At 44.5% G+C, this 19,748-nt stretch overlaps 1 protein-coding gene across 10 annotated transcripts in view; it reads left to right on the top strand.

Moving 5' to 3' along the window:
- Positions 1 to 19,748, top strand: part of Golga1 (golgin A1) — a 58,359-nt gene that overhangs the window by 36,188 nt on the left and 2,423 nt on the right. For 9 of the 10 annotated variants that reach the window (XM_052723336.1, XM_052723337.1, XM_052723339.1 and 6 more), the window contains 11 exons: positions 737 to 832; positions 1,173 to 1,268; positions 2,230 to 2,379; positions 3,160 to 3,255; positions 14,136 to 14,225; positions 15,002 to 15,104; positions 15,202 to 15,335; positions 15,660 to 15,803; positions 17,624 to 17,683; positions 18,154 to 18,324; positions 18,728 to 18,814. In XM_052723336.1, coding sequence (XP_052579296.1) covers positions 737 to 832; positions 1,173 to 1,268; positions 2,230 to 2,379; positions 3,160 to 3,255; positions 14,136 to 14,225; positions 15,002 to 15,104; positions 15,202 to 15,335; positions 15,660 to 15,803; positions 17,624 to 17,683; positions 18,154 to 18,324; positions 18,728 to 18,814 — 1,227 coding nt within the window. The remainder of the gene's footprint in view (positions 1 to 736; positions 833 to 1,172; positions 1,269 to 2,229; positions 2,380 to 3,159; positions 3,256 to 14,135; positions 14,226 to 15,001; positions 15,105 to 15,201; positions 15,336 to 15,659; positions 15,804 to 17,623; positions 17,684 to 18,153; positions 18,325 to 18,727; positions 18,815 to 19,748) is intronic. The other variant, XM_052723338.1, reaches the window with a different exon arrangement.

The raw sequence follows: 19,748 nt of genomic DNA on the forward strand, positions 1-19,748 counted from the left end.
TATATCTTGTGTTTAGTCATTGTGACTTAAAGCAAGTAACTTAATCTCTTCGTATTGTCTTCTCTATAAAATTAGGTTATAGTGTGTCAAACTTGATGAAATCAGAGTAAAAATTGAAGCATACGTAGGTATTATTATTGTTGTTGTTCCATAATCAACTAATATTAAAGAGTGAGTAGGAATTACTTGGGAGTTTGTTTAAAGCATATATCTCTAGTCCTTTTCCCAGAAATGCTGACATCCACTTGTCTAGAATAAGACCTCATGTTTAGCCAGGATCTATAGTAAAGCTAATGCCAGGTTTTGAAAGATCTGTTTGAAAAATTTCTGCCTGCAAAGTAAAGTAAAATTTTGCAGCACTAAAGAGTTCCTCATCATCTGACCCTTTTGACCCAGTTTGATTTATTGACCTAAGCCCATCATCACTTTGGCTTCTGAGGAGTCTCACTATGTGGCCCAAGCTGGCCTCAAACTCAGAGATCTGCCTCCTTTTGCCTCCTGAGTGCTGAGATTAAATGCATGCACCACTGCACCCGGCTTCTAGTGTATGCTTTTGTTGTTAGTCATTTGTCCCAGCCTTTATCCCAGTGTCCTCTATAATATGTGAATTATATCTAACTTTGCTATGGCTTTATCTATTCATGTCTCCTATGCCCAGCACAAATGTTACAGCATCAATAAATACTCATTAAATGTAGAAACAACTCCTTTCTCTTACTTATCTATTAACTTACAGAGAACAGTTGTGGAACAGAATCTAGAAGACACTAGGCAGCAACTCTTGGCTGCCAGGAGCAGCCACACCAAGGCCATTGACCTTCTGGAGACTCGGGTATGACCTCACTCCAGTATTTGCTGTGATGTGTATAACCTGGTTAGAAGGCGGTTTAGCTAAGAAGTCCGTGTTCAAAGCATCTCCATTCCAAGGATAGGTTTTTGGTGGGGTTGAAGAGTTGTTTTGTTTACTCTACTGCATTTCTTAGCTCCCAGCATGGATATTACACAGTCTTGGTTTTGGTTTATTTGTTTGCCAGTTTAGTGACTGTGAAGTGATAGTTCATTATGTTTACTACTGTAGTTATTAATGAGCTTTCACCTGCTCTAATTTTAAATCATGCATTAAACCTTCCCAGCTTCTTGTGAACAGAAAGAATGTTTCTGTTTCCCCTCAGGTGAAGGATCTAGAGCAAAGCCTACAGGCCACTGAGGAGCAGCTGAGCCAGAGCAGAGATGCTGTGGCTGCCCAGGAAGCCCAGATCCAGAAGCTTGTAAGTGTTCACCATGTGCCAGGCTCCAGTGAGTTCCTTCAACACCTTTGCAGATGCCCCAGATGTGCACCTGTGCCTGCAACAGTATCTGTACTTGATGGGAACAAAGCAAGGGATGGGAGAGTTACTCTGGAGGGTCAGTGTTACCCAGAACCATGGACTAACTGGTAGTCTCCACCCAAAATCTGCTTTTGTTGATGATCCTGCCCTGTTGTGGGTCCTCAAAATTTCAAAGCTTAGCTTTCAGCAGAGCTATGGAAAACAGCTATGAAATGAGCAGAGTATGGTGACACATTCCCTTAATCCCAGCATATGCAAAACTGAGGAAGGCAGGTCTCTCTGAGTTCAAGGACAGCCTGGTGTACATGGTGAGTTCTAGCTAGCCAAGCCTGCATAATGAGAGCCTCTTTTAAAAAGGGGAGGGTTAATGCATTTGGATAGTCATACCCTCAGAGAGCTAATAAATTGGACATAGGGAACTCAAAGCAGCCAGCATTGATTCCCTGTTTGTGGCAACCCTGGCACTGTTTGGGATGTTTGTTACTTAGTCCTTGCAGCACACCTAATAAACTGTCACCATATGTCATGCTCATTCTGTAGAGATGAGCTCAGAAGTGACAAGACTTACGTCTGTCTCGTGTATGTCCCTATTCATTCTCCTGCCTCCCCTAGGAAAACCTCAGCCATAGAGGTCCAGTGAGTAGCTGACGGAGACCTATATCTGAAGACAGGGTGGTGCTCAGCATACACCGTGAACGGTGTGCCAGTGGCATCAGGACAAATGCCAGACTTCAGTTTCCAGGGATGGCCAGACCCAGCAGCAATATGTAGAACATGCAGGTGTTTAAAGCCACACCAGAGCAGCAGAGGTCAAAGAGGGTAGTTTCTGTTAGACAGTCAGAAAAAGGCCCTCCTCTGAAATCTTTATGTCTTGACTAACTGTCCTCTGGTTTTCCTGCAGATCACTACAAACCAAAAGAGCAGCCTTTCTCAACAGCAGGTTCTTGCCCTGGAGCAGCATTGCAGGGAGCGCACCCATGCACTGGAGGCCCAGATTGAAGCTCTGGAACAAACACGGGTGGCCGACCAGATAGCTTCAGAGCAGGGGATGGTGAGTCCATGCAGAGCACTGTGTCACTGCAGTTGAGCAGAGTGGTGCCTCTCTCGGCTGGGAAGCCACTGGAGAAAGCAGTTCACTTCTTCCTACAAGGACTTACCTGCTTAGGTGACTGGAAATAAAAAGACTGCTTTTCACAGAGATGCACAGCAGATGACTTTTCACAGGGACAGTCCCATCAGCTTTTCCCAGTTTTTCATGAAATCCATATTGTTCCTCCCTAATGGCTTCTCCTTTCTATGATCTCTCTGTGTGTCCCACAGTCTTAAGAAGCATGCTATTCTTCCTCAAGAGGAAGAGACTGAGCCTCACACCTGCTAAGGCATGTGCTCTACCACTGAGCCAGTCTCCTGCCCCTGGAGATTTTCAGTGTTTTTCTGCCTTGTCCCCACCCTAGCACTTGCTCTTACATTTACAGCGACCAAAAGAAAAGCCATTTCCCTTATGGAGGCCAGAGATTGTATATCAGCTGCCTTCCTCAGTTGTTCTGTACCTTACTGTGTGAGATGGAATCTCACTGATTCAGCTAGACTAGCTGGCCAGCAAATCCCAGAGATCTAGCAGTCTCTGCCCAGCACTGGGATTGCAGGCGTGCACCACCCCTCACTATTTCCACATGGGTGCTGGGAATCTGAGCTCAGATCCTCATACCTCCCTGGGTACTTCACCAATTTAGCCATTTCCTCAGCCCAGAAAGGCCATTTCAAAACAACTGCCTGAGAGGAAACATGGCAGGTAAGACCTTTTCTTATGTGTGCTCTGCTCAATTTACAGCAACAGCTGCAGCGGGAAAATGTGGCCCTTAAAGAAAGCAAAAATGAATGTGAACGTTCTTTACAACATCACCAATTTGAACTAAAGAAACTAAAGGTATTTATCTAAGAGAATCAGCTTTACAGAAGTTCCTATCTGTCACAAGTTGAGTGGACAGGTGAAAGTCCTACACTTAGAACAAAGAGGAAATGGAAGTTGCTCCTGCTTCAGTACTTCTGTTAGTTATCTGCTCAAGTCTTCCCAGTGACCCAGAAGTAGGAAGAGTTGTGCTTCTTTTGTATGTAAATGCTGTTGAAGCTCTGAGGGCAGTCAGTCCAAGTGCCATAAGTTAGAGGTTGGGCTAGTCTCCTCTATCTGTTCATGCCATTCAAAAGCCTAGCTCTTCCATCGTGTCTTGTCAACAGCTGACTGAAAGCTATGCTATCAGAGCACTCCTCTGGCTTGTTTTTTCAAAAGGACACATAAAGAAGTCCTTAACAGGATGTTTGTGTATGATAGGGACCTTGTACAGAAGTGAACAGTGCTGGGTTGTTGTCTTTTCCCATCTGTGAAGTTAGTGTTTTAATCAGATCTTACTCCTACTGTTCCCTAGACAGAACTGCATGCCTATATTCTGTAGGCCCTCTAGGCTTCCTGGGCCCTTGAGAATAAATTTGGGAGGTGAGTAATGGCAATATTTGTCCAGTTTGGTCCTGGTATCAAGCCTTTGCAGACCTTCTCTCTATCAACATCTATGGCTCGGGGCCTGCCCCTTGCAAGCTCCAAGTAACAGTATCCAATGAGTTGCTTAGGCACTATTGCAATGGTGCTGCATCATGAAAATCACGTATCTTGCAATCAGATTTTCTTTTTTCTATTTAAACTAAGACTCAAACCCAAGGCCTTGTGAATACCAAATAACCACTATAATGCTAAATTATATCCATCACTTTCTATATTTTTACTATGAGACAAAGTCTTACTAAGTTGGTTTAGGCTGGCCTTGAATTTCTCTGTAGCCCAGAGAAGGGTCCTGAACTTGCAGTCACCCTGATTCAACTTCCCAGGTACCTAAAGCCCTGCACCATAAAGCCCAGATTGGAGTAAGTTGTTTTGTTTTTCTGTTTTTTGTTTTGTTTTGTTTTTATTCCATCAGCAGATGTCTGAGTGCCCCTAATTGCCAGGCATCATAGGAGGTGCTGGGATGTGTCAAGAACAAGACAGACAGTCCCTCCTCCATGGAGCATAGAACTAGAAACAGTAAACTAGTTGCAAATAGAGGCAAATGCTGTGAGGAAAACGAAGCCAAAGCTGTGGGAAGGACAGGAGGGAAAGTAACGCTTCTAAGACATTTCAGCAAAAGATATGAACAGTGAGGCCAGCAATGTAGGCATTCAGGGAAAGACTCTGAGGAAGAAGAAAACTTGTTCTGTTCAAAGAACAGCAAGAAGGCCAATGTGGCCAGAGCTGAGTGGCAGGGAGAACAGGTCTGCCAGTACAGAACACAGCAGAAATTAGGAAGTATAATGGAAAGCCATTACAGGGTTTGAGGAGAAAAGCATGGAAGAAGTTTTGTTTTGAAGGGGTTTCTCTAACTATGCACAGAGAAATTTCTGTAAGGAAAGCTTTTAGTAAAAAGGAAAAGATGGTCATGGAACATTTAAGACTTGCCACCAATTGCAGGGAGGAGAAGAGAGGAATGGGCATTAGAGTGACTCCTAGGTTTGGTGTATGGAACTCAGAGTTCCATGGTTTCAGCACTGTTGGCATTTGATTCTTTGTTGTGAGCACCTTGCCACAGACTTGCATTATTGGGACTCTAGGAGTATTTTGGTCTCTGTCCACTAGATGTCAGTAGCCAGCCCACTGATGACAATCAAAAATGTCTTTTGGGGACCAAAATTCCACCTGCCCACAAGTTGGACATTGAGGTAACCGGGCACATAGGGATACCATTCACAGATGTCTAGGACATATCTGGTAATTTTTTTAAATGAAAAGTCATGGCAGAGGTTTAGGGTAAATATAAATTAGGAAAACAGAATAGCAGCTGGGCAGTGGTGGCACACACCTTTGATCCCAATCTTAAGTCCAGCGTGGTCTACAGAGGGATTCAAGGACAACCAGGGATACAGAGAGAAACCCTGTCTCATGGGGGTGGGGGGAGAAAGGAATGAAGGAGAGAGAGAGAAAAAAAAATGTACTTCTGGGCCAAGAATTGTGGTACATTCCTTTAATTCCAGCCTTTGGAAGGCAGAGGCAGAGGCAGGTGGAGCTCTTTAAGTTGGAGGCTAGCCTGGTCTACATAGTGAATTCCAGGACAGCCAGCATTACATACTACATAGAGGCCAGCAATGTAGGCATTCAAAAACAAAAAAGAAAAAAGTCGGGCACAATATTGGGCACCTGTAATTTCAGCACTGGGGAAGCAGATAGATGGATCCCCAGGAGCTTGGAGATCAGCCAGTCAAGCCAAAGCAGTGAGTGTCAGGTTCAATGAGAGACCCTGTCTCAAAAGATAAGATGACAGGTGGTTAAGGTCAACCTCTGGCCTACACACACACACACACACACACACACACACACACACACACACACACAGAGGAACGTGTGTACATACACGCACAACTTAAATAAAATAAAGTATGTGAGAGTCTCTCATTTTTTTAAAAAAAATCATTGAAACCTAAAGTTGATTTTTTTTAAAGATTTTATTTATTGGGGCTGGAGAGATGGCTCACTGGTTAAGAGCACTAGCTGCTCTTCCAGAGGACCCGGGTTCAATTTCCAGCACCCACATGGCAGCTCACAACTGTCTGTAAGTTCAGATCTCCAGGATCTGACACCTTCACACCAATGCATATAAAATAAAGTTAAAATAAATTTAAAAAAAAAAAAGATTTTATTTATTATGTATACAGTGTTCTGTGTATATGCTTGCACACCAGAAGAGGGCACCAGATCTCATTATAGATGGTTGTGAGCCACCATGTGGTTGCTGGGAATTGAACTCAGGACCTCTGGAAGAACAGCCAGTGCTCTTAACCTCTGAGCCATCTCTCCAGGCCCTGATATTTTTTAATTACATTTATTTGGGGGGCGGGCAGGTGTTGAACTCAGAGAACAAGTGGAGGATGTTGTCCTCTGGTCCCAGGGCTTGATGAGGTCACTAGGCTTGATGTCAACACCATAACTTGGCTTAACCATCTTGTCAGTCCCTAAAGTTGATTCATTGAAGTCAGTAAAACTGTTAAAACTCAAAGTGAGACAGATTAAGAAAAAAAGGAAATGTCACCAAAAAAAAGTCGGGAAAGAAAACTGAAATATAAACAACTAATTCCTAGCTACTTGGGGAGTTTGAGGTTATCCTAGGCTAGAGACCCTGCCTCAAAAAAAAGAAAGAAAAAAAAAACACCCCATGATGTTATATCAATATATTTTGTAGAAGTTATATGAAATTGCCGGGCAGTAGTGGTGCACATAGTTAATCCTAGTACTTGGGAGGTGGAGGCAGAGGCAAGTGGTGGATCTCTTGAGTTCCAGGACAGCCAGGGCTACACAAAGAAAATCTGTCTTGTGGGGGAAAGTTATATGAAATCATGTATGTAGTAGTACATGCTGTAGTCTAAGTACTCAGAGGCTGAGGCAGGGGCAGAAGCTGAAGGACAGCCTTCACTCTGTATGCACATCCTAATTCATAGTCATCTTTTATGGCAAAGGGAGCTATCGGGTAAGAGTAAGTGGAGGAGCTGGAACTGGATTGAGAGTTTTCCCTAGTTTATTTGGGTGAGCCCTAAAGAATCAAGAGTTCTCACTGAGGCAGAGGCACAGTTCCACACAAGACAGAAGGCATGATGTGACAGCAGAAATAAGTAGAGGTGTTTTGGTTTTGATTGAGACAGAGTCTCACATAGCCAAGGTTTGCCTCAAAAATCACTGGCCAAGGCTGTTTTTGAACTCCTGATCCTCTTGCCACCTAAATTCAAGTAGTGACATAGAGACACTGCTGCACTGCTGCCTTTGAAGATGGAGGAATGGGCCTGGGACTGAGGATTGCAGTTATGGAAGCTTGGAGAGGCAGAAAAAGGACTACTAATATCTTGGTTAAGTCCTAGAAGGAGGGATAGGATGTTGGTTCAGTTGGTAGTGTTTGCTCAGTGTACACAAAGGCCTACAGACCTAGTAACATGGTCAACCATGTTAATAAGTTCAAGGTACTGTGTTAAAGCAGCTCTAGCAAACTAATATGCAGACACCAGAAGCTCTGCTGTCTAGAGTGTCATTCCTGGCTCAGTAAATGGGTAAGAGCTACCCCAGCCATTTGAATGAGAGAGTATTCTAACATGATGTTCTCAGCTGATTACAGGTGTGTGGTGAAGCACATGGGTAAAGGCAGGAAAATGCTGAGCCAAAGGCCACCATTGCTACATTGTAGGACTATGTCCCAAAGCAAAATGAAAAGGGACACTTTTGTAAACATCTGTAAGAATGATAGCTTTGGGTTGACTTACAGTCAGGAAATAGAACTGAGTGACTGCTGTTGGTGCTGTCAACAGTCATGCACAGGGCAACATTGAGCTTCCATTGCCACAGAAGGCCTGTGGATGCGTAATTGCCCATCAAGGTCGCTCAGGAGATGAGTCTCTTAGTGAAATCTACAGTGTTGGATGACAAATTCATTGGCAGGGTTCAAATGAGGACAAGTATCATTTGTTCAGTATCTCTAGCCCAGAGGAGTTAGTCCTTGAAGGAAAGATACCAAACTTGTTTCACACTTAGCTGGTTTGATTTAGCAAGCCACACAGTTAAAAACAAGAATCTTACACATTTGGAGGATATCATCCATATTTTAGAAGAAGCAGTAGTATAGCAGGCTGGTGAATAAGATCAGTGATCCAGCCACAGAAACAAGACCTTGGGTCATAAGACAATTTGATACGTTATGATGCAATAAAAGACTTCTATTGAAAGAACAAAGATACCACAAAGGTGGCAACTACAAGGCATCTTCAACCCTCAGAGGAGGGGTAAAGTGAGGAAGTTATAACTATTAAATTTAGATAAAGGAAGTGGTTGTGTACATCTTCCACACAGACCTCAGACGGAGTGCTGGTGTATGTGGGAAGGAGGCAGTGGAAGGCCTGGGTGGCAAGTGCTAGGAAAACTACAAGGTAGATGCAGCTGCTAGTTCAGGAAAAAATTACTGTTGACAGTGCAAAAGGATGTGTATGAGGACCAAGAAGACCCCAGGAAGGAGCAGCTTTGTAGGTGGACTTTTCTGTCCTGCCTGCCTCTCCAAAATAACCACATACAGAGACTTCTAATTAATTATGAAAACTCGACCAATAGCTTAGGCTTGTTTCTAGGTAGCTCTTATAACTTAATCTATTTTTGTTAATTTATGTGCTGCCCTGAGGTGCATTACTTATTACCTCATCTCCTACACGTCCTGCTTCCTCTGCATCTGGCTGGCAACTCTCAGATTCTCCACCCTTCTTCCCAGCATCCTCTCTGCTCTGAAAATCCTGCGTAGCTGTTGGTGGTTCAGCTTTTTATTAAACCAGTCCAAGTGACAAATCTTCACAAAGTGAAGTGTACAAAAAGATTATTCCCCAACATTTCCCCTTTTCTGTCTATATAAAAAGGAAAGGTTTTAATTCTAACATAATAAAACTATAAACAATAACAATTATCAGGTAAGGATTACATTTACCATGTTCAGTCCATTTATATTTGGCATATTTGGAGAAAATACTCCATTATTTATTCTATCTTGATGAGTCCAAAACTCTGTACCTCATTTACTTCTATCATAACTAAGGAAAACTATACCTATGACTATCTAGTCTTCAACTCCATCAAAGACCCCAGAAGAATATAATATTACCTTAGTAAACAGGAAGTGCAGAGCAGGCAACTTTCAAAACTAAAAGAAGGGCTGGAGAGATGATTCAGAGGTTAAGAGCGCTAGCTGCTCTTCCAGAGGTCCTGAGTTCAATTCCCAGCAACCACATGGTGGCTCACAACCATCTATAATGAGATCTGGTGCCCTCTTCTGACCTGCAGTAATACCCACAGGCAGAACACTGTATACATAATAAATAAATAAATCTTTAAAAAAATTAAAAAAAAAAAAAACAGAAACAGCTGGCTGCCTGGACAGTCACCCAAGGTTCCTCTGCAACATTGGGGCATCCATCTTCGACCTACAGGCTTAGAATATCTGATAGACTTTTCTTTGAAGCAGGAATATTTCAAGGACTGTTCTACTCTGTCTTGGAAAGTTTGGCAGTCGCTTTCTTTTGTGTCCTGCTTGTCCAGTTTGGACAGCATATTGTCAGCAGTCGAGGCAAGGGCAGTTTCTTCCCCAATAAAGAAAGCAAACTCCATATAGAGGTTCTTTGATGCCCATCCTTTTTTTAAGTAGATTGGTGCCACCAGGAGCAGACATGTCTCACTGTCAAGAAAAGCCTCATGTTATGAAAACATTTTAAATGCTATAATCTGTGGTCTTTGAAGTGTTTGAAGATCACCTATCTAAAATATATCTCTGTATGACCTTAAGAATATATCTAACATGACTATAAGTTTGATAGTTATAGATGACTATTAACCTATATTTATTATCCTAAATAGCTTTCAGAGACTAAAAGTTTATATAACCTTTTTAAATGAGCTGCATAGATATAATACCTTAAACAAGAATAGAAACAAATATATAGTATAACAAAAATAGCCCTAAATTTGTATCAATATACAAAAATTCATACCAATGTAAAGTATTTAAGACTAGTGGTTATTTAAAAGTAGACTCAACAAACCACCCTTTTATTTCATCCTTTTTATACTATATCCCCCTTTTTTTTCCTTCAGAAAGAGATCCTTGAATCTAACTCCCTTGTTTAGCTTCTTTTCCTATGACCAATAACAACTCTTAACCAAATATCTGTAACCCACTGAATGACCAAAAGCCATCCATTCCACCTCTTGGGATTGTGGGCATTGTGTTCTCTAGATTGCTTCCTGTTGTTTGAGGGTGCTGGCATCTTTAAGAGACCCTGGGAAAATTGGAATAATGGTCAAGTCCTAGGAGAGGTAGCTGTATCATTTGTTGTCCAGTCTCTGTGCAATGGGAAAGTGCAAGGCTTATCTGAAGTCCTGGCTCTTGGAGTAATCTGTGAGACTAGACCGTCTCAACCATCAGTCTTCAAGCTGTTCTGGATGCAGAACTCTGAGGAAACTGCAACAGAGGCTTTCTGAGATGCTGGATCGCCTGGACCACCCATTTTCATTCGTGTCTGGTTTCCTTGTTCCTCTTCTTTGATTTTTATTTCATGTGTTTTGGTGTTTTGCTTGCTTGTTTATCTGTTTGAGAATGTCAGATCTCCTGGAACTGAAGTCACAGATAGTTGTGAGCTGCCATGTGGATACTGGGAATTAAACTGCTGAGCCATCTCTCTAAGCCTTTTTCTCGTCTTCCTGTCTTCATATGTTTCTAAAGGACTGTCATTTGATATATATAAATGTTTAGGGTTTTCTGTTGCTGTATTATTGTTTTAAAAACAGGCTCCCTCTACATTCCCATCTGGAACTTACAGAGATCTGCCTGCTTCTGCCTCCCAGGTGCTGGGATTAAAGGTGTTCATCACCACACCCAACTTATTTTTATTTTTTAAAACAAGCTAGTCCCTGAACACCTTCCCCCAAAACCAGGCTCAACCCCAGGTGCATAGCTGCCATGTGTGGGAGGCCTAATAGCTCCTGAAAGATATAAAACTATGTTTTATATCTCATATCTTTGGCAGGCTGGAGTATCGACTTGGAGTCCAATAGTTGGATGCTCTTGGGGCTCTGAGGCACTTCAGAGTTATATTTACCTGGCCATGTATGCCAGTGTAATCCCTCATTATCATAAATCTATTGTGCATGCTTACGCGTGTGAATGCAAGTGTGTGTGTACGTGTGTGTGTGTGTGTGTGTGTGTGTGTGTGTGTGTGTGTGTGTGTGTGTGTGTGGTGTTGCTACAGCTGGTATTTAGTTGGTATTTGGTTATTTAGTTGTCTGGTGGTACTTGGCCTAAAACGTAGAGTCTCCCTCATGCTAGTTGAGTGCTTTACTGTAGAGCAGCCCCCCAGCCTTGTTTGTGTGCCTTTTTGAGATAGGGTGTCCCCATGTAGCTCAGGCTGGCCTGGAACTTGGAATTCTCTGCCTCAACCTCTCAGACACTAAGATTGTAGGTCTGTGCTACCACATCTGGCCCATGTTCTCTTTTTAAAATGGAAGTTGTAACCTCTGACCTCAAGAAGACTATTTAGAGGATCAGACATGACTGCAAATGAAAAGTGCCAAAGAGCCGGGCGGTGGTGCCGCACACCTTTAATCCCAGCACTCGGGAGGCAGAGTCAGGCAGATCTCTGTGAGTTTGAGGCCAGCCTTGTCTATAGAGCGAGTTCCAGGACAGGCTCCAAAGCTACACAGAGAAACCCTGTTTCAAAAAAAACTGGGGGGCGGGGGGTACCAAGGGTAGTTCTCTATCATGAGTTTCCTTTGTGACCCAGCCTGCCTTCCTGTCTTCTCAGACATATTGAGACCATCTGCCTTTCTAGACACCAGTAGTCACAAGCATCTCTCCTAAGCTTCCCCCAAAAACATTCTTTAGTAGGCAAAGCATTCTTACCAAGCCAGAATCTCTAGCTTCTTCCCCTGTGCCAACAGAGCCCCATCCTAAACCTACATTTGGTAGTAGTAGATGATCAGAGGACCTTGGCAAGGAGTCTTGTACAGTGTATTTCAAGGTCTCATCTTTAGCCTCTCAAATTCAGGTACCAGTTGTCCCTGTCTGCCAGAGCTAGACTCACTGTGAAGACAATTGTGATTACTCCATTAAGGTCCAGCATACCATGGTCCTACAGCTGACCCAGGGAGAGTTGAAAAGAAGAGTCAGGTTCTCACAGACCCAGAGAAACTGATGGTCTTCTTTCTCCCTCAGTAGACAGTTTCCTGTATGTGAGGACAGACATACATCAGCTCTGATCTTGGAACATTTCAGGTTTCAGGAGGCCTTCTTCAACTTAGTTTCAGAGTATAAAGAAGGGTCCTTATACAAAAGACTATAGTTGGCCAGGTGGTGGTGGCGCACACCTTTATTCCCAGCACTCAGGAGGCATAAGCAATGGATCTATGAGTTCGAGGCCAGCCTGGTCTACAGAGCTAGTTCCATGACAGCTAGTACTGTTGCACAGAGAAATCTTATCTTGAAAAAACCAAAAAAAAAAAATTTTAAAAAGAATATGGTTGTTCATCTCAGTGACAAAACTACCTGATAGCCAAATTTGGTTAAGGGGAAGGGATGCTAGTATAGGTCAGACTTGAATCATATGCCACAAAATTAGGGCATCATTATTGACAGCCTAATCCTTCCCTATAGAGTCTCACGGTGGGAATGGGAAACAGAAATATGATGCTTACACAGAAAGAGCAGGGGGGTTTTGAGTAGACAGAAACAGCAGGCGTTACTTCATGTTCTCCCCTGGGTATTTTCCTGACCATGGTCAAGACCCAAGAGGTTGCATTTCACACTGATTCTTAACAAGCATGAACACACTGTCAGAGGAGGACAGTGGTGACTAACAGTCCTGTGCTGCAAAAGCCCTGCCAGTCAGCTGGGGGACTGAGGTGCTTGCTCTCATTGAAGATGCTTTAGGAAGGAGAGGCTGGCACCCAGAGTCCCTGGACATGGGTCCAGCTGACTCTGGCTCTCAATCTGGTCCTGCCACCTGCTAGTTCTGGAACCTGAGGCAAATCACCAAACCTCTTGGAGCCTGTTTTCACTCTTAGAAAATGGGCTCATAAGCCAGGCGGTGCTGATGCACGCCTTTAATCCCAGCACTTGGGAGGCAGAAGCAGGCAGATCTCTGTGAGTTCAAGGCCAGCCTGGTCTACAGATCAAGTTCCAGGACAGCCAAAGCCACACAGAGAAACCCTATCTCGGGGAAAAAAAGAAAAAGAAAAGAAAAGAAAGAAGGAAAGAAGGAAGGAAGGAAGGAAGGAAGGAAAGAGAGAGAGAGAGAGAGAGAGAGAGAGAGAGAGAGAGAGAGAGAGAGAAAGAAAGAAAGAAAGAAAGAAAGAAAGAAAAAAGAAAAGAAAATGGGTTCATAATTTGGTGATGAAGGCTAAGCAGATAAAGGCCTTGCTACTAAGCCTTCTGGCCTCCACAGGTACACAGTGGCATGCCCACCCACATGCATACACACACAGTGAATAAATATAATTTTAAATTTTTAATAGTATTATGGGGACTAGAGAGGTGGCTCAGCAGTTAAGAGAACTTCCTGCTCTTCCAGAGGACCTGAGTTCAATTCCTACCGCTCAAGTTAGCCAGTTCATAATAGCTGCAAGGTATCCAAGGCCCCCTCTGGCCTCTGCAGGTATCCATACGCACATGATATACACTCACACTTGCACACACATAAGTAATAAAAATAAATCTTTTAAATTTATTTTATTTTTATGTGCATTTGTGTTTTTGCCATGGGTGTTGAGGTCCCCTGAAACTGGAGTTTCAGACAGGTGTGAGTTGCCATGTGGGTGCTGGGAATTGAACTCAGGTCCTCTGGAAGAAGAGTCAGCACTCTTAACCCCTGAGCCATCTCTCCAGCCCAGTAAGTCTTTTAAAAGGGTTTTTGTGGATGAGAGTGAGCTCTTGTAATGCTCAGCAGCTGCTTCATTCCATTTCCTGTGACCAGGTTGTGCCTGTGAGCCTTCTTGTTTTGTGTGGATTTCTTAGACCAGTTCTAGTTACTAGATGGTGAGCTCCCAGGACCATTGGCCCTCATTGATGTGCCCATTCGTGAGAGCAAATCTGGTGTCCAACAAGGCAGTCAGCAGAGGACCCTGCAAAGTGGGGGGCCCCTCTGTTGGGCTAGAGGTGAAGGACAAAAATAAGAACATATAGACTGTTTTGGGACTCAGTCACATGCCTGTTTTTTTAATTCTAGGATGAATGGAGCCAAAGAGAAACTGTGAGTGTGGCTATGGCTCAAGCCCTGGAGGAGGTGCGGAAACAGCGGGAAGAGTTCCAACAACAGGTATGCCCCTAGCTGGCTACTCAGGTGTGTTCTCCTGCAGTCTCAAGAGCACTGTGCCTCCCGTTGGGGGCCATCAGAGAGGCCCCACACACCCAGGGTAGGCATGTCAAGGGTCTCAGGCAACATAGTCAATTGGGAGATGCCCTGTGACCTGTAGGATTCTAGGAGAAACTATTACCAAGAAACTTTACCCCAGGTAATGCCCCTTCCTAACTTTTCATGGCTAGTTACTTAGTTGTAAAATATTGATTAGAGAAAAGTCCTTTAGTAGGGATCTAACGGTCTTAATTCTGTGAAGTGGTACATCACCATCTGCTACCCACAAAGGGTGAGTTCTCAGCCAGAAGTAAAGGGAAAACCATATGTGGGTACAGACAGAGCACCTAGTTCTAGTCTTGCTGGCTAGAGGCCTCTAATGTGTTCTTGACCAATCTGAAGGCTAGTCACCTCTGAAAAGAACCTAGGGTAATCATACCTGGTACATTCTGACACCAGAATGAGATGATACAAAAGGGTGGTGCAGCATGCTCAGGAAAGGATGTATTGAGAGGCTGACCAAAACTTCCACACTCTAACTTGGCCCAGCATAGGCCATAGGGCAAATGAGGGGAAGCACCCTGTGCAGGGCATTTAGCAGAATGGATCCAATTGCCATAGGTTTGTTCTAGGCCACAGATGTCATGGAGGGCTCCCCACCACCGACCCCAATTGGAAAATGGAGTTCCTGTGGGAGAGGGGATTTTGTCAGCCCCTCTCATGCTAAATTTTCTGCTAAGGCTGCCCAGCTAACAGCCATCATAGAAGAGAAAAATCGGAACCTGTGTGAAAAGGACAGAGTGCTTCTCCAAAAGGAACAGGAACTTCGCCAGCTGGAGAAAGGTGAGTCTACCCATGACCAGCAAGGGTATCACTAGTGAGCCAGCCTATCACAAAGCAGTGTACAGTTACTGGCTCACACTGTACTCTACCACCCTAGGTCACGAGTCTGCCCTGCTGCAGATACACCAACTGCAGAGTGAAGTGGAGGCTTTAAGGAGCTGCAGAGCCCAGGAGGCAGTGCAGACCGCAAGAGGAGAGGACCCCCTGCAGCTGCAGGGCCAGGAGCCACTTGTGAGTGCTATCCCTATACTAGGGGTTAGGGTAGAGTGCCTGCTCTGCACCTTTAGGGTCCTGTCTTTATGGTAAAGGTGCTCAGCTGTCTAGGGGGCTTGAGACCTATGGGGCCATCTGTGTGGCAGCACCTGTTAGTGTGCCAGTTGATTGCCTCTAGTTTGCCTGGCAGCCACTGAATGAAATCATCTTATGTCTGACCTTAGTTCCCACCAGCAGCTTGCTGCAGCATGCCAAAGAACACCTATGCAGTGAGCTGGCACTTCTTCCCCACAGACCTGCATCTCAGCTCCTGCCTTTTGTCTTGTTGCCACTATCCCATAGGTCATCACAAAAGCCATGCAGGATTCTGAGTATGAGCTTCAGATTGCAGAAGGAACTCCAAATGGTGAGGTTGAGGCCATGGATCTAGAGCAGCTACAGAAAGAAAAGCAGGACTTAGAGCAGCAACTTACAGAGAAAAATAAGGTGAGGACACCCTGCACCTGGCTAGCCATGGGTCTGCTCTAGCCCAGCTCTCAGGCCTGAGGCCCTGCTGTTCCTCCTCACTGTCGTTATCCCTTCCACCAAGTCTGCCATCTCTCCTTAAGAGGTTGGTGCTGGCTTTCTGATGGCTGTTGGTCTCACTCCTTTGTCCTACTATGTTTACATCTCTCAGTGCAAATTGAAATCCTTGCTGAGTGTAGTGATGCACACCTGTAACCCTGCACTCTGGAGACAGATGCAGAAGGGCCAGAAGAAAAGGCCAGCCTGGGCCATGTGAAGCTTCTTTAGAGACTGGTCTCACCATGTAGCTAGCTGTTTGTTTGTTTGTTTGTTTGTTTGTTTTTCAAGATAGGGTTAGGGTTTCTCTGTGTAACAGCTCTGACTGTATTGGAACTCACAGAGATTCACCTACCTCTGCCTCCTGAGTGCTGGGATTACAGCTGTGTGCCACCACCACCCAGTGTACATACACAAAGTTTTTTTAAAAATCTTTAAAACATTTTCCTTTTTTTATTTTTGTTTTTGTTTTTGTTTGTTTGTTTTGAGACAGGGATTCTCTGTGTAGCCCTGGCTGCCCTGGAACTCACTCTGTAGATCAGGCTTGTCTCAAACTCACAGAGATCCGCCAGCCTTTGTTTCCCAAGTAGCTGGGCAATGGTGTCACCTGCCTTTATTCACAGCACTCAGGAGGCAGAGGCAGGCAAATTTCTGTTTGAGGCCATCCTGGTCTACAGAGTTCCAGGACAGCCAGGGCTGCACAGGGAAACCCTGTCAAAACAAAGAGTTTTGTTTTGGAGTTCAGCCTTTTTAATGAATGATGGAATGTGTAGTAAACTATATTTAAGCCTTATAATAATAAACCCACTGATTGTAATATAAAAATAAAATCAGTGGAGCCATGCGGTGGTGGTGCACACCTTTAATCTCAGCACTTGGGAGGCAGATACAGGCAGATATCTGTGAGTTCGAGGCCAGCCTGGTCTAGAGAGGGAATTCCAGGACAGCCAAGACCTCACAAAGAAACCCTGTCTCAAAAAAATAAATTAAAAAAAATTAAAAAATAAAATAAAACAGTGTTGGTGGAGTATACAGAAAAAATCATGACCTTTTACACTATCTTGAATTACACTGCAGAGTATCAGTTCAGCAGTGATAACTGTGAGATCCAAACCAAAAAAAAAAAAAAGAAAAGAAAAATGAATCTGAGGGGCTGGATAGATGACTCAATGGCTAAGAGCACTGCTGGTAGAGAAACCTGGGTTCAATTCTCAGCATCCACATGGCAGCTCCAGGCCCGGGATCTGACACGTCAGAAAGCAAAACACCCATACTTTTAAAAAATGGGGGCTGGAGAGATGGCTCAGCGGTTAAGAGCACTGTCTGTTCTTCCAGAGGTCCTGAGTTCAATTCCCAGCAACCACATGGTGGCTCACAGCCATCTGTAATGAAATCTGGTGCCCTCTTCTGGCCTGCAGGTGTATGTGCAGACAGAACACTATACATAATAAATAAATCTAAAAAAAAAAAAAAAATGGAATATGTTCTACAGAGCCACTCACAGGAGCACTCTCCAAGTGTGTGGGCACTGCCAGCAGGCCTGAGGGCCCACACACAAGGTTGGGTAGGCAGGGTTCTATTGAAAGAACATGATGATACCCTGGCCCCTCTGGAGCCTGGGAAGGCAAAGGGTAGAGCAGCAGCAAGGAAGCCCAAGGAGTCACTGAGAATGAGCCTACAGGAGGGCCTCTTAAGGCCTTCTAACATGGCACTAACAGCTGACTTTGGGGTGGGGGTTACCTCAGATTATGAAGCAAATGCAACAGAGGATGCTGGAACTTAAGAAGACTCTGCAGAAGGAGCTGGTGAGTGCCCACTTGTGCCCTCCACACACTCAGTCCCACATCTCCCCACTCCCATGCCCTCCCTGATTTTCTGGTCCTCTTGGGGTCCTTGGCTGCCTGGGGTGCTCTCTTAGTTGATTGCAGAGGGTTCTCTAAGAGGTTGGATGTGAGCTAGTGGAAGAAGGATCTTGAGGAGTGTTCTTGTGACCATGCAACCTTGGGCATGAGGTCTGAGTCTGCCTTCTCCATGCCTGCATGCATTCTCACATAGATAGAAAAACATGACCTAGTTCCCTCCTCTCAGCCACTGACCCCAAGAGAAGAGCTAAGCCTTCCTCAGGTTCAGGCACTTCCCTAGTCAAGGGCCCTTTTGCCCAGTGATGTACAGTTAGTTAGTCAGGAACTGATCACAGCTGGGTCTGGTGAATCTTCCTGTGATCCTAGACCTAGCTGGAGGGCTTTGACATGGCACATTTCCCATTGCTTTTCAGAAAATCAGGCCTGACAGTGAGCTTTTTGAGGTCCGGGAGAAGACAGGTCCTGAGATACCAAATATGGCCCCTTCTGTCACCAATAATGCTGACCTGACTGACGCCCGAGAGATCAATTTTGAATACCTTAAACATGTTGTTTTAAAATTCATGTCCTGTCGAGAATCTGAGGTAAAGACTTGGAGCTGCTTTTTTGGGTGTTGGGCTCGTAGAGTCTATCCTGCATGGCTTCCCTCAGTCTCCTTCTACCTACTTCCCCTCATCCCTCAGTGCTGACCTGCTAAGCAGACTGTAATGGGAAGTGGCTCCTGGGGAGATGTGGGTTCCCCTCTGAATTCTAGCTTTAATGCTGCTGAAGCTAAAGACCTAGAAACAGTCTGTCCAGCATGAGGAGCGGGGTAGCTATTGGCTCTCAGTCCCCAAAGTGAGAGATGACTCAAAAAGCTGGAATTGCACCCACTACCTCATCCTTGTGAACCAAGGCAAACAGGAAGTGCTGCCATTTAACTCCTTAACTGCCTGCCTAACTACCCCCCCCCCAGGCCTATGGCAGTAAAAGTGGGTTTTGTTTCAGGCTTTTCATCTCATAAAAGCAGTGTCAGTGCTGTTAAACTTCTCACAAGAAGAAGAGAACATGCTCAAAGAAACTCTGGAATATAAGGTAAGCTTCCCTAGTCTGCTGTTTCCACTGCTGCACAGGATTATCAGTTACTTAGGCACTGGCATCCAGACCAGCTCCTGAGGCAGGTGACCAGCCACAGCTGTACCTCAGCTTATTTGCTTTTTGCTTTTGGTTTTTCAAGACTGTTTCTCTGTGTAGCCCTGGCTGTCCTGGAACTTGCTCTAGCCTTGAACTCAGAAATTCACCTGCCTCTGCCTCCCGACTGCTGGGATTAAAGGCTTGTGCCACCACCCAGCAGCTTACTTGCTTTTGTAAGATGAAATTGACCAGGAAGTTCAAAGAACAGTCTTTTATTTATATTTTATGTATGAGTGCTCTGCATGTGCACCTGCACACCAGAAGAGGGCATCAGATCCTGTATAGATGGCTGTGAGCCACCACATGGTTGCTGGGAATTGAACTCAGGACCGCTGGAAGAGCAGCAAGTTCTCTTAACTGCTGAGCCATCTCTCCAGCTCCTAAAGAACATTCTTTAGCCCAGTGTTCTGTTCTTTGTCACCACCAGATGCCAGACTTTGTTCATCACAGCATTTTTTTGTTTGTTTGTTTGTTTTTGTTTTTTGAGACAGGGTTTCTCTAATGTAGCTTTTTGAGCCTGTCCTGAAACTCACTCTGTAGCCCAGGCTGGCCTCGAACTCACAGTGATCTGCCTGCCTCTGCCTCCTGAGTGCTGGGATTAAAGACGTGTGCCACCACCCGGCAAACCTGGAAATATTTTTTTTTTTTTTTTTTTTTTTGGTTTTTCGAGACAGGGTTTCTCTGTGTAGCTTTGCGCCTTTCCTGGAACTCACTCTGTAGCCCAGGTTGGCCTCGAACTCACCGAGATCCATCTGCCTCTGCCCATCACAGCATTTTCATTGATGGAACTTCTCTATTGCTCCAGTTCTGGCCTGGCACCTACATTTAACATTTT

The sequence above is a fragment of the Peromyscus californicus genome, unplaced genomic scaffold (assembly GCF_007827085.1).
Source record: "Peromyscus californicus insignis strain IS unplaced genomic scaffold, ASM782708v3 Scaffold_7__1_contigs__length_154581171, whole genome shotgun sequence".
NCBI lineage: Eukaryota > Metazoa > Chordata > Mammalia > Rodentia > Cricetidae > Peromyscus > Peromyscus californicus.